At 36.3% G+C, this 18,466-nt stretch overlaps 1 protein-coding gene across 1 annotated transcript in view; it reads left to right on the plus strand.

Moving 5' to 3' along the window:
• The first annotated feature begins 408 nt into the window (after nucleotides 1-408).
• Nucleotides 409-18,466, plus strand: part of LOC139149349 (nuclear receptor subfamily 1 group D member 2-like) — a 29,724-nt gene continuing 11,666 nt past the window's right edge. Inside the window, exons 1-4 of the mRNA XM_070721067.1 lie at nucleotides 409-996; nucleotides 7,180-7,336; nucleotides 16,550-16,665; nucleotides 17,510-17,657. Of these exons, the coding sequence (XP_070577168.1) occupies nucleotides 778-996; nucleotides 7,180-7,336; nucleotides 16,550-16,665; nucleotides 17,510-17,657 (640 nt within the window). The 5' untranslated portion in view covers nucleotides 409-777. The remainder of the gene's footprint in view (nucleotides 997-7,179; nucleotides 7,337-16,549; nucleotides 16,666-17,509; nucleotides 17,658-18,466) is intronic.

An 18,466-nucleotide genomic window follows, 5' to 3' on the forward strand; every position in this document is an offset into this window, starting at 1 on the left:
ACTTAAAAACATGTCCCCTGCCCGAGCAAAATTAAAATTTCCCCTGCCCTCAAAAATTCCTCCTGGAACAGCTTTTTCTATGAATAGCTCCGTTGGCTGCACCCGTGTGTAGAACTGACATGAATATGGTTCAGTAGACATACAAACATCCTCATCGGCTGGCTCTGAGTCTGGTGCACCGTGACGCCTTGGTGAGGTCAAAGGTTGTGCACTAATTGGAGGCCTCTTGCTCAGTATCATGGGCGCAACGCGCAGTACTTCTCTGGGATTTGGTGCAAGTTTTAGCCCATTTCACCTTATGTGGGCCCTTATGGCCCCTTCTCGCACTTTAGACCCATTTAGGAAGCGTTGCCTCAAAGTTTCAGATCGTGGTATCCAGAGAGGCTGGTACTTTGACCTAGATCTGATGTTCGGTGACTGGGATGTGAATAATCAACGATTTGCATGTGCACTGCACCGTGGTGGTGACCTCACTCTTCATAACGAACTCTGTTGTTACCTGTGTGTTTGTTTGTTCGTGAGTACCATGAACTGTCTTCGACGTTAGGTGTTCGATGGTATATCAGCAGATTTAATGTGTCGCGGACAACTTGTCAAGCGAAATTGCACTTTACATCTCTATTTGGTTGGAACGTGTGCCAAAGATTTACAACCGAAGCATGAAGCAAGCGCCTGTGTATCTTATCCCTTCACTGAGTTCAGAGGTACCTGTAAAAGGAGGTCGTTAAACATTCGCTCGATTATCTGCCTACGGGTTTTGGCAACAGTAATGCAGCAATGATGGCAAGTTCTATCACTACAAGTCAAGTCCCTCAGAGTCAAACGGCCAGCTATAATACTGACGTTACGAATGCTGGTAGCAGTGGTTGTGGTAAATTGACCCCATGCGATGGATCTGCGGCAAAAGCTCCAGAGAAACCAGACGAACCATGTCAAGTTTGTGGAGATCAGTCGTCTGGATACCATCTCGGTGCATATGCCTGTGAAGCGTGCAAAGTAGGTATTTGCAGCAATGTAGTCTCTGTACCACCTCAATTTACAGTTGCATTTATGCTCCAGTTATACGCGCTAACCACTGCTGTGTGTTCATGCATGTACATGTATATAAACCGAGGGTAAACGTGTTGGGCATTTACGCACAGTGCAGTGGTGGCGTATGCACACATTTGATTCCGCTAGTGATTGCATGGTACTTGTGAAGTATCGATGATTTTTTTTTCTCATAGAGTGTGCATGCCGGCCATTTTGTTACAAACCACGTTTGAAATGATACATATGGAACAGCCTACAATTACGTACATATTCAGATAAATTATTTTTCGACAAAATCATAGGCAACGTAGGTACAAAGTAAGGTTTCCTGTTGCTTTATCTGCAGTTCCTGGAAGATATCTCAAACATGATCTTCAGATTATTGCAACCTCCAGTGAACCATTGAGTTAAGGGATAGATCATCAAACGTCTGAGTGATTGGCACACCAAATTAAGTAATTACCCCACAACTTAGCTGGGCAGTATGCTATATGACATGACCTTCGCCTATAAAACAAGTCAGTTTTATTATTGTCTTAAAACTGATAAGAAATCCTCCAAACTAAGCAGGCAGCTCCTCCACTGAATAAATTGATATGCCTGTACTGGAAAGTTTTGAAAGGGTAAATAAAATATTGTAGAGTTTAAAAAATGATCTTTTGTGGTCATTTTTATGTCCTCTTTTTCCTTTGGTATTTCAATTATGTAACAAATTGTGTTTACACTCTTCAGTAATTTATCCCCCTTTCTAAACTTTCTCATGAACTAGCTGCTAGTCGAAATGGTTTGTTCTAGTAAAATAAGTAAAGACATAATCATTTTACTCAGTGGAGGAGCTACCTTCTGAGTTTGGTGGATTCCTACAGTATCCAGATAATAAAACAGACTCTTGTTCAGGTAAATGCCAGGTCATATAGAAAAGTGTTCAGCCAAGTGCTGGGTAATTACCTAATTTGGTGTGCCAATTACTCCCATGTCAGCTGTAAATATTGTGAAGGGCCATCAGGATGTTTACATGCAATTTTTTGCCTTTGACATTGTAAAACCTGAAAAAAATTATCTTTAACTTGCATGCATACCATCTTTTCAACGTTGTCACACTTTTTGTCATCCAACATTTTTTCCCTTTAAAGTTGATCAGCATAACTACAAAATTTTAAAGCAATTAATTTATTCTCTTCAGTTGTTTTTTGACCACCAAATCCCCAGATCTGATGGTCCATCCCTAGGAACAACTTTGAGACCTATTGATTTTTGGTAGGAATATTTTTGCCTTAGTTGCTATACAATAGTAAAGCATTGTAGTAGATAGTTCAACATGTTTCGAACTTGTACCATAATTTATTTTAGTGAAAACATAGCCTCTCTTCACAGCTATCTGCAGAATAATTGCTGTCTGTTGCCTTTTGGCGGGATTGGTTGGCTGGCTTCTTAACTGTCAGGCCTGAATGTATAGGGGTAATTTAAATATATTAGCAGTATTAAAGTCACACCGGGAGGGGTTCTAAGATAGCAATATACACATACACACACACTCATACACACACGCACACACACACAAGTTTTCTGTTGAACTTCCCATCCCCATGATGCAGATCCTACATGTATAGCTCATCATATCAGACATTCCCCAGCAATATCAAAGTCGTATGACACTTTCTGAAATTGGTCATGTTTGACAACATCTTTATACACCACTCACCATTGAATCCCAATGGTTTCAAGCCAATAGCTTAAATTTGTAAATATTATTATGTAGGAACTGGATTGTGATCAAGAAAGAAATGCCACAGTTGTCTTTAGAGGTTGACTGCAGGATTTTTGAGTAGGTGGTTCATTGGTAGAGTACCCGCCTCATGAAATGCTGCAGACATTTTGCTCAACTTTCTTACCATTGTGGCATATACTGTTTGAAATTATCACCAACTTTACCAAATATCATATTTCATATCTGATCATATCAGATACTCCCCAGTCATTTGAAGCAAGAAAACATTTGGTGCAGGAGGTCAGACTTGACAATGTTTTCATATGCCTCTTTGATTAGAAGAATGAGTGAAAAATCTACATTTGTTTGAAACAGATGGAATTCAATGACGGATAGCACAATAACAGCCAAAATCCTCCATCACTGAGAGGATTTTAGCTGAGGTCTAGTTGATTCAACATGAGTGTAATGACAAGTGGAAGTCAGCAATTAAACATTACTAGGTGTGGCATAATTGCATTTATCATATACCTAGATTCACGTACCCATGTAAACCTATGGGAAAAGGCGCTCTTACAGGTGTGTAATAAGTTGCCGTATCACGCCCAGGCACACTTTGCCCAAATAAGGTAGTCTGCGCGCTTTTTCGAACTTTTTCGTTGTCGTTGCTACGCACGTTGCTATCCACGTACATTTCATTCGAAAGCACGTCAGCGCGAGATTCGAACCCGTTTCTATGCACTTCGCTTGTAGTTTTGAAGCAAATTGTAGACCGTTCGAATCTTATTCCGATCAAAATTGGTTTAAAACAAGTGCTTGATAGTCTCCTCTCAATTTTTTGCTGAGAAAGTGTATTTTAACGAGCAGGATCGACTACTCATCTGTGCTCATTCTGTAGTGACATTGGCGTTCGCATAGAACAAGCTCGTGACGCGTTCCACAACAGAACAAATGACAACATCGTACATATTAATCCGCAAAGTTGCGTGGCTCATGTTTTTTTTTAAATTTACGCTCATAACTTTAACAAAATTTTATTGATAAATACTGAAACATATCACAACTGTTCAATAAGGTATATGATAAAATCTTTACGGCCCAGATACGGGTTTTGCGGACCTCGGTCGTACGGCGTACGGGCCCTCGCACGCTCGGGCCCTTCCGCCGCACAACCTCGGTCCGCAAAACCCGTATCAGGGCCGTAAAGATTACACAACTGTAATTAACCAGATATGTATGGAAAGAAGCCTGGGAAATCTGTAGAACTAATGATTGGGTAACTGGATATAATACATTGATAAAATAATTTTTTGCAGTATGGGTACTATGCTAAAAATAATGTCAAGGAGACACTTTGCTCCTATGCAAATAGTTGAAAGTAATCCTCTATTTTTATGTTATTATATTTCAACATATAATAAAAAACATAAGACTTCTAGCACAGTATTAACATTTCGGCCAATATTTTTAACTCTTGTAAATGCATCCTGGACATACCTTTTCCCCAGTTGGCTACTATGGTGATGATATGGTCCAAGCTATTCAATATGTTTCCAGTATTCCCACCAGATTTACACGCTGCCGTATGCTTAGCATAATACAGTTGTATCTGCAGATGGACTTGTCCGTATTGTCACATACTTCAGCAACTACTGTTGTTTAAATGCAGTCACCCGTTCCATATATTTTGCTTTGGTCATTTTGCTGTGCTTCTGGTTGTCCTTGTATAAATTATGTCAGTTATACTGAGGTCCTATACTTTTGGCAAAACTTTATTGATGATATTTGACTATTGCCCAAACACTACAACACTTATTCCTCTGATATCTTCCACTCGTCTCATTCAGGACACATTACTACAGTCTTCACTTCCAGACAGGGTAGTATCTAAGGCCCATTCAAGACTCACATTGCTTCACATTGCAGTTGGTTCCCAGACACTTCGTACCAAAACCACTTGGCACCATACCATCTCATCCCATACCATTTTGCAACAACACACCAATACAATCTCGTACCAAAACCTCTTCACCCCAAGAGTCACATTGCCACAAACCATTTTGACCCTAACACAACACCGCTTCGCCACAAACTATTGCCAACTGGTAAAGCTGAAAATAACCAACCACTGCCATCAAAGTTTTCATCACCTTTCTGTCATCCCAGGACTGAAATCTTGAAAGTGTACACACTTCGAGAAGATGACATCGTGCAATTCCACGCACGGTACCTGAGTTGTAGCATTTAGTAGTTTGCGATTTTCTATTTTTTAGCTCCGCTGTCAGCGACGCGGAGCTTATCAAATAGGTTGATTTTCTGTCGTCCTCCGTTGTCCGTCAACAATTGCCTTCTCCTATGAAACCGCAAGTCCAATTGCTTTGAAATTTTATATGCAGTTCACTTGGGGTGACCTCACTTAAGTTTATCAAATTGTGATGAAATTTGCGTATTTGTATTTTTAGGGCATTTTTTGGTGTTTTTGATAAAAAAATCTTTTTCTCTGAAACCACTTGTCCGATTGCTTTGAAATTTGATCTGGAGTTTACTTAGGGTGACTTCAGTCAGAATTGTTCAAGTCATGGCGAAATTTGCATATTTGTATTTTTAAGGCAATTTTTGTCACTTTTTGTAAAAAAATCTTTAAAAATCTCCTTCAAAACAACCTGTCAGATAACTTTGATATTTGGTACATAGGTCCCTAGGGATGATCTATTTCAGATTTTTCACATTGTGCAGAAATATGCCAATTTGCATTTTTAAGGCAATTTTTTGCCATATTTGGTCAAAATATGTATTTCTCAAAGAGTACTGGTCTGATAGCTTTGAAATTTGGTATACAGCTTTCTATAGATGAACTAAGTAATATGTATTGAATTTCTGATGAAATCTGTAATTTTGTATTTTTGGGGCAATTTTTGCCATTTTTGGTCCAAAAATGTGTATTTCTAAAACTGCTCATCTGATAGCTTTGAAATTTAGTATACAGGTTCCTACAGATGAACTAAATGATATTTATTGAAATTTTGATGAAATCTGCAAATTTGTAATTTTGGGGCAATTTTTTCCATTTTTGGTCAAAAAATGTGTTTCTCAAAAAGTACTGGTCTGATAGCTTTGAAATTTGGTATACAGGTTTCTACAGATGAGCTAAGTAATATATATTGAATTTCTCATGAAATCTGTAATTTTGTATTTTTAGGGCAATTTTTGCCATTTTTGGTCGAAAAATGTATATTTCCAAAACTACTCATCTGATAGCTTTGAAATTTGGTATACAGCTTTCTATAGATGAACTAAATGATATTTATTGAAATTATGATGAAATCTGCAATTTTGAATTTTTGGGGAATTTTTTCCATTTTTGGTCAAAAAATGTGTTTCTGAAAAAGTACTGGTCTTATAGCTTTGAAATTCAATATGCAGGTTCCTACAGATGAACTAAATTTGACCTTTTGAAATTATAATGAAATCTGCAATTTTTATTTTGGGGGGCAATTGTTGCCATTTTTGGTCAGAAAATTTTATTCTTGAAAAACTACTCATCAGATAGCTTTGGTTCTTAGGGAATGATCTGATGTGATATATTCAAAGTATGATGAAATCTTCAATTGTGTATTTTTGCAGCTATTTTAGCCACTTTTTTCTGGCCACTGAACTGAGCTATCAAAGATTTCCACCTTCTTCATCAACATGTGTCAAAAATAGTTATTGTCTACATAAACACAGCGGAGCTATGTCGGCCGTTAGGTCGCTTGTAATTTAATAAGGTACCATTTATGGTTTCCTGCAAAAATAAATTGTTCGTGGTAGCCAAAATGTCCTGACACATTAATGCTTCCAAGTTGCAGATAAAAACAATGCTATGATACATCGTGGCATGGTTGTTTTAGGATTGGTTGGTAATATTATGATGGTACCATACTTTGGGTGAAGCGCAGGTGTGATATGAGCTGGGTAGTTTTAATAGTGTTGAGTTTATGCTATGAGTTAAAGCTATGTTCCGAAGTTCTCATACATAGACTATGTATGAGAACGTTGGAAAATAGCATTTATACACAGCATAAACTCTACACTATTAAAACTGCCCAGCTCACATCATGCTCGTGGGGCAAAGTGGTTTTAGTTCGAGGTGGTACATTGGGTGAAGGTCTGTTGGACTAGGTAGTACTTGGGATAAGGTGGTTTTGGTACGGAATGGTTTTGGGACAAAGTTGGGCAAGCTGGTTTTGGTGTGAAGTGTCTGGACCCCTTTAAGTCATGTCAGAATGACCCCCTAGCCAAAAGTAAATTACCATAGATAATAACCAGTTATGCATAAGAGCATAAAAACAGGTCAATAAATCTTCACTGGTAAGATACATTAGCAGATGTAAATCAGCTACAGGGTTGATTGTTTTACTCCCTTATCAATTGCTCTTTCTTTCAATTTTCATTTCCAGAAATTTTTCATCCGAAGTACCAAACCAGACCAAAGCGGACAATGTGTGGAATATGCATGCCCAAAAGACAAGAGTTGTGTAATAAACAAGCAAACACGTACACAGTGTCAGTATTGTCGGTTTCAGAAATGTCTCAGTGTTGGAATGGCCCGCAAAGGTGAATACCTAAATTCTTTTATCTTTGCTATTATTTTTCAAGTGATTTTTTCAAGGATTCAAATGCAGTAGGGTACTTTTGTAAATGTACAATAATGATAGAAATATTAAATATAATTTATCAACATTCATAATCATAAGTTATTAATCTTTTTACACTCTTTCTATGACTAATACTGCCTTATGGCCATGTGGTTTTGAGATAAAGTTATGCAGTCTGAGAGTTTTACACAAAATATGGTCATTTGTGGACTTGAGCTCTGTGCATTGCATATTGGATGAGCCACAATCAAGTGCAAAGCACAACGCATCAATATTTTATGAACGGCCCTATACCGGTAGAATGAATTTCGATGGAAAGAGGCAACACACCAAGGATCTGCATGCAATCACATGAATAATCAGATTGGTAATGAGAATTTGTATTGATGTAATCCATATAAGTTTTGCCATACTTTATCACTCAAAAGTCATGGTAGTAATCTCACTATTTTCAGCCTACAGCATCTGTCTGGATTCGTGAAAATGTTTTTTAGACAGTATTTAGAGTTAGTCTATATGCAGTATTTTCCGTCTGCACATCGATTATCCAAAGTATGGTTGAATACTCTGTATTTACTTTGTCAACAGAATGTACATTGTTACTTGTGAAAAATTGAAATTCCTTCCATATTTTAATTCATAAATAAAATTTCACTGACTAAAAAAAAATTTTAAAGTTACTATTAATTAATGCAACAGCTTTGATGTTGGTCATCACACGATTCTGATTAAAGCAGAATGCGCCTCAGTCACAGATATTCTGACTCTCAAACTTTTACAATACCTAACCTTTTTGGTCTACCACTTATGGTGCTCAGTTTGAAGATCATGGCATGTATGAAGTTTTCAACAATTTATTCTTGTTGAAATCGAACACTTTATTTTTCCCCATAGAGTTCACTCAGGGAAGGTGGCCATTTTGAATTTCAGTTGTCAGTAAATATTGGGCAATTTGTTTCTCTAGTACCAACAGTGACTCAGAATTTTTATTCTTGATTTCAAAAGAGAAAGGTTTAAAAATTTCTGTTTTGAAAGTTTGTGCAGAAAGTTTTAAGTCTTTCAACTTTGAGTTGCATTCTACCTTAATAGACCATGCTCGATAAAAATTACATGATACATTGACTTGAACATCCCAAAGTCATGCTGCCTTAATTAAGTAGTAATTGTAACCAAAAGAGAAAATTCTTTTCTGATCAACCACTTGTGAGGGTTCATTTTAAAGCTCTTAGGGTAAGAAAACTTTCCACTGGATTAGTTTTTGAAAATCAAAACTTTCTCCTCCATGGAGTTAACACACGGATGGTGGCCATTTTGAATTTTAAATATCCGTTAATCTTTAGTAATTTGTTTCTCTAGTACCAAAATTTCCAAAGTGACCCCCCAATTGTTATTCTTGATTTTGAAAGAGAATGATTGAAATATTCTTGGGGGAAAGTTTGAGCAAAAGTTTAAGTCTTTCACTTTCGAGGCGCATACTACCTTAACAACATGTGGAACATTCCAAATTGGTCGACGGAGTGCATATTTACAACACTCAGGCTATCATAGAATAGAATCAAACACATCAGATCATTTATGTCCATCATTTTATAACTACCAATATCACCTAGTAAAAAACTGTATTTATGTCATTTTACAACTACCAAGCCAATATAACAGGAACAGAGTGTATCAAATTTATTCAAACTGGACATTGTTGCTGAGTATACTGTCAACAGCTGCCTGTGCCTGTTGACCTCTCTAGAAGCTATGCTTCACTGGGAGACAATCACTGCCACTGAAACGTGCAAAACCTGACAGCATTTGCATAGAATAAAACCAAACAACTGGTTACAGGAATACAAACAAAATAGGCATGAGAGACTGTCGACAACCCACTTCCAAGATCAATTTATGTGTGGTAGTGTCAATAAAAGCATGTGACTGCAAGCTTCTGTATCTGTAGTATCAACTTAGTCACTACATGGTAAGGTACATGGTACAGGGTAAAACGTACCATTTCTCATTGATATCCTGTATTGCCATTGTACTGATTTCTTGTCCATCATAATCGCAGCCATTTATTGCTTTTCACAAAACACATCATCCGTTAGATATGATCTAGTGTTTGAGGGGTCCATATTTTTTTAACCCTTTTGCTAATTGAGGCTCTTTCAATGTACAATCCACTGAACTTTTAATATTTAATGATTTTCACCAGTTTGGAACACATAAATTTTTTTTTTTTTCCATCATTTTGCCTTTTAAGAATTAGTGTTTACTTTTTTAGCTCCACTGTCAACACTGACATGGAACTTATATGATAGGTGGATATGTGGTGGCGTCCGGCGTCTGGCAACTTATTACATTCCACGCTTCTTCTTCGAAACAGCCAGTCTGATTCTTTTAATATTTGGAGTACAGGTCTCCAGGTCCCTCATGTGTCACAAAATAGTTATTCTTTACATAACACATTGGAGCTCTGCCGACCGTTAGGCCCCTTGTCTGGTGGAACTATTGGGTTGATCGAGGTAATTTTACAAACTAATTTTTGTATGTTCCCTTGCAGCACAGAAAGTCTGTAAACTTTTCAACTTTAACATCAACGAAATTATGAACTCCCTTCTTCCTACAGAAAGAATTAATGTCACCCCTACATTTAATAAATTAGGACCACTGCTATGCTCATTCTCTTGGACAGCAGATCTTGAGCCCCAAGTCTGTACTTTTTTGTAACAATCGCTTTTTTCCAACTGAGTGCAAGTTCAGGCTCGAAGTTTTACTTTTAAATGGAAAGGTTGGTCAGATGAAACTGACTTGAAGGCTGAAATGGGAGTTTTGAAATCATTGAATAGTTTTACCTTCTGGTTCTCTGAACTTGGTTGTTTGTAAACAGTAGCCAGTTCATTGAAATCTGAAGATTTATTAATTGTTTACAGAACAGGATTTGGCAGATTAGATTTGAGAGTTGTGTCCATGTTCTTGTATGACAGACATCTACCCTCTGTCTCCTAGCTTCTCATTGGAGAATTTAGCCCGTCTAATGTAAAAATTTTGTTGCCTGACTGAGAATCGCATGAAAATCATTGCATTTGTAGATGAGCAATTTGGTTGCCTGAATCTTATTAACAGCAGTCAGTGAGTTAAATGCTTCTGGTAATCCACTGTCATTACAAAAACCACAGTAAACTATGAACAGCTTATGACAGTAGTTTTGTCACCAGTTAAGTAGTGTTTAAAGGGTACGGCACCCACATTGCTTTTACACTATGTTTATTTTTGCGTTCTCAACCACATTATTTGCCTAGACCCTATACGTCGCTTACGGCCTCAGTGCCTCCGACCCCATTGTCACAGGAACGGAGGCCGTAAGCGACGTATAGGGCCTAGGCAACCACATAATCTACACCCAAATAGTAAAATTTGATTTACATTTATGAAATTAACTTGTGAAAAGTGATTTAAGCCGATCAATCCAGTCATGGTATATACATGTAGCCACTCCTAAATGATTTCCATTCTGATTTCAGCCATCATCAATACCAAGTTTCACTGCTGTGTAACTGCCACTGACTGATTAATCAAGCAATCTAAAATTTATCATGCACCTAAACCAACCAGAGGTGTACGATATGGAAAGTATAGTTTATAAATGTCTTGGTAACAAGATGACGTTGTACATGTCACTAAATGTTGAATATCACTGTGTGGTAGGAAATGGCCAAAATTTAGGAGCAAAGGTATGATAGAGCCCACTGTCCATGTTTCCCTCTGAAGTGATTTTTGAAGTCTAAGCACAATGGAGGACAAGGTCTGCATCCCTGAAGCAGATCTTAAGTGTAGCCTAGTCATGTGCCAATGTTTGTCTAGGGGTGCGATGTACTCTTACATTTCTGATTGTGAGTATTGCAAAGGCAGTAGGAGCTGACACAATTAAAACAAACAAAATTTGGTTCATGACAGGACAGTGACTCTACCGGTAATGACTACACAGCAAAATTTTCAGGCAAGAAAATATGTAAAATTTATTTGAGGAAAGCTGTTCATCTTGGCTCATGTTTGGTAAGGGGTACAGTATAAGGGGAGGCTTCATAGAGAACTAGGTGAAGATGTCATATGCAAATTAATGTTTGAAGTTGAAATAATCATAAAAGTTCATAATCAATGATGCTGTGCAGTCATGTTGCTACCTTTCTCTGGATTTTAATGTAAACCAACCATAATTTACCTTTGACGTAGAAGTTAGAGTCTCACATCTACATTGTGTGTACTTACTAAGCTTGGCCTTGACCAATATCTTGAAAGAGGAGACTCCTGAGAGTCAAGGTTCCAGGACAAGTGTTGGGCCTATTAATTCTCTGCAATCAACTGATTGTGTAACCCGTAGGGTGACCTTAACTTACAAATGATTCATTTCAGTTTTTGCTCAGATGCTGACAAAACCTGCAATATTGCATTTAGGGGCAATGTTTGCTATTTTTTATGTCAAATAATGCCAAAAATCTCAAACTTATAGTTCCCTGGTCCAATTCCAAAAAGTTAAGAGCAGCTGCCTATTTCATCTTTGCATTCATATTTGGTGTGTAGGTGTATGCTGAACTATGAATAAGAATTGGTTCAAATGAATTTATCATTTACTGAAAAAATGCAAATGAACAGAAAAAAATTTTAAATCGCAAAACTCAATTGCTGATGATCAGATAGCTTCGAAATTGGTATGCAAGTAGTTTAGGTAGATTTCGCAATGTCTTGGTTGGTTTTTAGCTGCTATCTGGATTTTTTTTTTTTTATGTTATTACACAGATCCCTTGCTTGATTGGTTGTAATTTGGTTTACAATCTCAACCTTTTCACCACAATGCCCCTATCCAAATTATTGTTTTCTATGGTAAACTTGCACCTCTATCAAGAGAACTGGTGACATGTAGGGTTGTACTGACATTTCCCCATTTGGCTTGATAACATTGCTATCCTTGTTAAACAGCTCAGAGGCAGTTTGGTGCATGCCATTATCATATAAGTCGCAGCATTGTTAGCACTGTTCATCATGATTTAAAGGGACAGTAGTTTTATATTCGACCCCAGTTTTAGACAAATGAAACCAACGCGTAAATGAATTAATGGTCATTACCATTAATTAGTTTTCGCGATGGTTTCATATATTGTGTCTAAAACCCAAGTCAAATGTATGCATGGTCACCCATTCATTCATTATCTTCAACATGTCAAACAATATAAGCAGTATCTTGTGTCAAACTAAATTCATGAAAAATGGGCAACTTTGTTCCTTTAAAGAAACCATGAACAACCCAATACTCTAGCTGGTATTTCGTTCATTTTGACCTGCCACATCTGATCAAACGTGAGCAGAGTGTCGTTGACTCTATTTCTGTTTGAGGATGTAGATCATTTTCATTTTTCACCTTTAAGAAGTCTGCACTACATTACATATCACAATGCATATCTGGAGGTAGCTCACTCTTCCCATATCATGCAATGAGATGACACCATTTGACTAATCTGCATCAAAGATAAACAGAAATTTTCTCTAGCCATGTCAGTTTCCTTTCAAGTGGATTGCAGATTGATATGTAGTCATTCTATGATTGTTGTTTTCGTAAAAATGAACAGCAAAGTCATATTAGCCACAGGGTCACTTAGAAGTTATCAAAATTTACTGCAACGTGATCTTACATGTATGTAAACAATGATTACAAAATATAAATCACAACATTCACCAAGATCTAGATTCAGTTGTTTGCTGAGAATTCATTATTTGGAAGGGCCTGATACTTGTCCCGATACTTCAACTCGCAAAGATTTATCAAACTATTTTGAAATATTAATTCTGAGGCTTGTTGATATACACAAATGAAGTCTTAAACACTCAGTGATCAATTGATCATAAGCCGTAATTTATGTTGGCTATATCATTTTTTTTGCAATCAAGGATGATAAAAATAAAGAGTATATGAAGGATATTATGTAGGTTTTTGTCTCATGTTTATGTTATACTGAGAGATTTTAGCGTATGTGAAGAGAAAATAGATTATTTTGTGGTAAAACTTTATGCAGCATTTCACCAGCAAAGTTCTTTCATGCTCTGTCACTATGTTGCCTGGCTGACTGGATAATGAGAGTTACATTTGAGTGTCTTATTAATTTGTTTGCCAGAAATAGTAATTATATAATTTAGAATTAGCCATATGGCTTGGGAAAAGCGGACTACCACATGCTTTCGTGAGACTTCCAATTTTTAGAAATGGTTGTCCATTTTTACTACCATGTTAAAAAGTTAATATCGACCCCAGAAAACGATCATTGTTCATCTAACTTTCCTGACAATTTTACATGTACCAAAGTCTGGTAAAACTCTCTTGTTGTGTTTTTTCATTTCATGTAAAATGTCCTTCTTTAGTCCAATCAGATCTTTTTACCACTGGAACTCATATTATGAATTACCAAAGCCACTGCAGGATTTTTGTATGATAACCACTCATGCCAACACTACCTTAATCAACATCAAACCATAAGTGCTTTAATGTGAGTTTTCATTGCTATGTGAGGAAAGCAAGCTGATTAGAAGAAACCTAATCAAACTTCCAAATTATTTTAATTACTCTTTCAAAGTAAAATGTGTACCTCTTTAACATCGTGTGATCTGATCCAGTCCAGAGGAGGAGCCAATGAAGTGTTTGGAAATCCATGTGTACCTCAGCTGGGTTATCAACAGGTTGTTGTCAATGAAAGACTGACCTCGACATGTGATGATGTCGCTGATTATCAGCTGTCAATCTTGTAAAACTGATGTGATCTTTGGTGGTATCTGATGACATACATATTTACTCCTGGCCTAGGATTGCAGGGAGCAGGACAACATCGACACAATTCAACATGCAGTTATTCTTTTGGTCATGTGCACAATTTCACATTGTTATCCACAACATCAAATCAGAGGGTGATAGGTATATACTACCCTGTATTGACACGGAATTAAATTAAAAGTTACAAATGGTGAATAACTGTCAATCTATACGTCGAGAATTAAAGAGAATTGAGAGAATTAAGAGGTCCATGTGTTGCTTTTGATTTGTTTTTTGGACAGGAAAGTTGGACTGTACCAAAAGCATGTTTATTTTTTGAGGATAAGTCTCAGTTCCAATGAAATAAAGACTAGGGGTGCAAGTTTTCCAGATCTGTCTTGAATGCAAAATATGACTACATACTGTGGGTTGCATGAATTAAGAGTCATGTTTTCAAAAGTATTTGTCTATACATGTATGTGTGCTTGTTAGTATAGCCTGGTTTCAAAGTACATGGAAATGGAAATCAACACTATACAAGACAAATATCAAATATTCAAACTAGTCTAAATCACATGAGTAAGTTGTAAGGAGATGTTATCTCACACCTCAAAAAACTCCAGATATAAATTTCTGATTTCATTATGATAGAATACATTATAATAAGTCATCCATTTGATTGTTTATCAAATAAGTGATTGAAATATCTCGACAAACACAATAATGTGCAATTCATTTACGCTTTGGACAAATCTGAACAAGCTTATCTCTAGTAGATATCATAAGATGGCATTTGTATGTTGAGTGGCTGAATACCCAGTATTTGGTTAAGGGGGAGCTCTACGTTGCCAACAGTTTTTTTTAAAGGAATATTTTGCTTCTAAGACGACAAGGAAACCCCCTCAAATGATATATTTTCAAAAGCAGAGAATCTAAAGTTTAGTATGGTAGCAATAGTTTACTGGAAGGATGAAGGTGGTGTGTATTTGGGGTAAAAAACCTCAATTTTGGTATTAATGATAAAAATCAATTCAAGTCAAACACTTGATACTATTTTCTTAAATGTAATATTTCACTTTAAACAATAGTATGTGTACAAAAAATGACCTGTTTATTTTGCATTATCTATCCTCATTCTAAAATGGTATGAGTTGAAAGACTGACACCTAAAAAGTTATTAAATACATGAGTAGCAAAATTTAAATGCCTGTTACTCAAAAGATAAGAACTTTATTGCCAAACTAAATAGTAGTTTTGTTGTATAGCATTTAAAGAACATAGTGTGAACATTTCAGAATATGTGACCCAGCCAGGAAATCTTGAAATTGGGAGAAAAGAGATGCCAGGAAATTGGTGATTTGCATATATTTGCATAAATTCAGATTACTTTACCACGCAACTTACAACTGTTTGACAAGCTAAAAGGTGAACCCAACCAATATTTTATTCTAGGGTTAACAGATTAATTAAAATTTATGAATATTTCCAGAAAAGTGATTTTCAGCAAAATGCTCTGTGTTGGGTGCAGCACCTCCTTAAGCTGAGGGTCATGGACAGCAGAGCTGAGATGCTAAGGTACATATACACATGCACATACACACACACACACAAATATATATATATATATATATATATATATATATATATATATATATATATATATATATATATATATATATATATATATATATATATATATATATATATATATATATATATATATATATATATATATAAACATGTACTGCACTTCAAACAGGCAGTTAGAGCACATGCATGACTAGTTAATGTATAATCAGAGGGTCCGGCGAGCAATATTCGTCTAGAAATTATGAATATGATCAATAAATGTCTTGTATTAAACTTTTTTTTCATTATACAAGCCTTACCTGTGCCTAGTGTGTGCCTATTACTTTAACCTAGCTATCTGTGGATAGTATTTCAAAGAAAACAGTCTATATCTGTTAATTGCCCTCCCTAATCCCTTCATTAATTGTTCTGCCCGATCGCCAACGGGCGGGGGGGGGGGGGGGGGGGGGGGCTTATCGCCTGACCCAACTACCTCGTTAGCAGCTCATAAGGTAGTAGACGGAAATAGGTATTTGGTCAGGGCGATAAGCCCCCACGTTGGCGATCGGCAGAACAAATTAATGAAGGGGATTAGGGAGGGCAATTAACAGATATAGACTGTTTTCTTTGAAATACTATCTACAGATAGCTAGGGTAAAGTAATAGGCACACACTAGACACAGGTAAGGCTTGTATAATGAAAAAAAAGTTTAATACAAGACATTTATTGATCATATTCATAATTTCTAGACGAATATTGCTCGCCGGACCCTGTGGTATAATCTAACTTCATAATGTATTTTTATATCTTTTCATGAATAGGTGCACGTACTGCTGAAAGTGAGTCCTCTCCTATTTATGCTAAAATACTTTGCCAAGTGTGTGGGGCGGAATCTTCTGGGTTTCATTTTGGTGCAGTTACATGTGAAGGGTGCAAGGTAAGTATTTTTCTCGTTGAAATGAGTCACTTCCAAAAAGGACACCCCTTCAGAAATAAAAATATTTTTTAATGCCAGGGGTAAAATTCATAAAATTAAATGCTGCGGGAATTCTACAAAATTTGATAGAAATGCGACGTGTACATTACACCTCCAATACAGACTGTCAGGTATTTATGCAAGTCTGTTTTTGCTGTATTCAATCGGTGTTTGCTGTCAGACAGTTATCTATAAGCTACAATCTTCTCATGTGGAAAATGCATGCAAGATACGTTAGCCATGGCCAAAATTTTTGAGCCATGTGAATGGATATTTGCAACACAGAAAAAAGCATTCAGTAGCATAGTGGTAGTATTGTTATAGTATTTAAGGTGTTATCACAGTGGTGATCAAGTTAGCTCAATAGCATCTTTAGTATAATTATTTATCTCATGACAAAAATGGAGGTGGATCAAATAGAAATTCCTGTATAACAAGAAATCTGGCTACATGTACAGTACCTACTGTTGATCTTTTTTAAAAATGTAGCAACACTTGGTATACTGTTTGTCATTAATTTGTATTTCCATGTTTTTTATAACAGTCATTTTAGCCAAAAATATTTACATTTGACATTTTTATATCATCAAGAAATGTATGGGAATGTTAATTTCTAATTTGAACGGTGGAGCCTGCAAAAATATTAAAGTCATTCAGAATAACATTTTTTTTATAATTTATTGCAGTATATGAAATAGGCCAAGTGAATGACTTCAACAGTTTCTTCTATGTTTAACTGTTGCTCTAACATTAAAATGTAAAGCTGCAGTAGTGATCAAAATAGTGTCATTTTGTAATTTTTAAGGGTTTCTTCAGGAGAACAATTAAGGCAGGAGGTGGTGATCGCTATGTGTGCCAAAGTGACAGAGACTGTACCATCAAATCAAGTACTCGTAATACATGCCGATACTGCAGATACAAAAAGTGCTTGTCAGTGGGGATGAGTATTGAAGGTAAGAAAACTCAAGTTGTCATAGCTTTCAATGATATTTTGGTGTTTTCTATTCAATACTATAGTGATTGTACATTGCAGCTTCTAGCGTACAAAGTGGGATTAGATGAAGCACACATTGTTAGTAAGATATTTAGAACAATTCAAAATGTTCAACGGGAGTGTAAGATTTTTAATAGTATAGGCTAAGTGACTCAACTCCCATGGGGGTGGGGGCAACCATGGTTTAACATGTACCGGTACAGCATGTACTTCATCATACCGTGGAATTACTTTTTTGCCATAGCTGGTATGAGTTACTAAGCTGATACCTCAATAATTGTACCATCCTTTTAATAACAGGTATGGGGGACATGGTCATGAACCTTCATTTCAGTTTTGAGGATACATTCATGTGAATTTTATCACAATTGTCACTGCAACTTGGCAATGTGTAACATTTTTATTATCTTCCATATGTTCCTTCATGGAAAGAGTAAATGATTTGTTGATGTTGGGTGAAATCTAATGCATCTGTATATATACTTCATATCTAGAGTAAATTAATTTTTTGCCGGTTTGTGCAAATTGAAACTTTAATTTTTTTTCCATAAGTTAACACATGGATGATGTGTGTGCACAGGATAACAAGGGCAGCCATTTTGAATTTCAAATGTCAATAAATATTGGGTCATTTATTTCTCTTGTACCAAATTTTGCATGATGACACTTGATTTTTTATTTTTTTATTAGCTACTATAGACTATAGTCTATAGAAGCTATTGGGATGGGTATCCGTCCGGCGTCCGGCGTCAGTCTGTATGTATGTAT

The sequence above is a fragment of the Ptychodera flava genome, chromosome 14, assembly GCF_041260155.1.
Source record: "Ptychodera flava strain L36383 chromosome 14, AS_Pfla_20210202, whole genome shotgun sequence".
In the NCBI taxonomy this organism is placed as follows: Eukaryota; Metazoa; Hemichordata; class Enteropneusta; family Ptychoderidae; genus Ptychodera; species Ptychodera flava.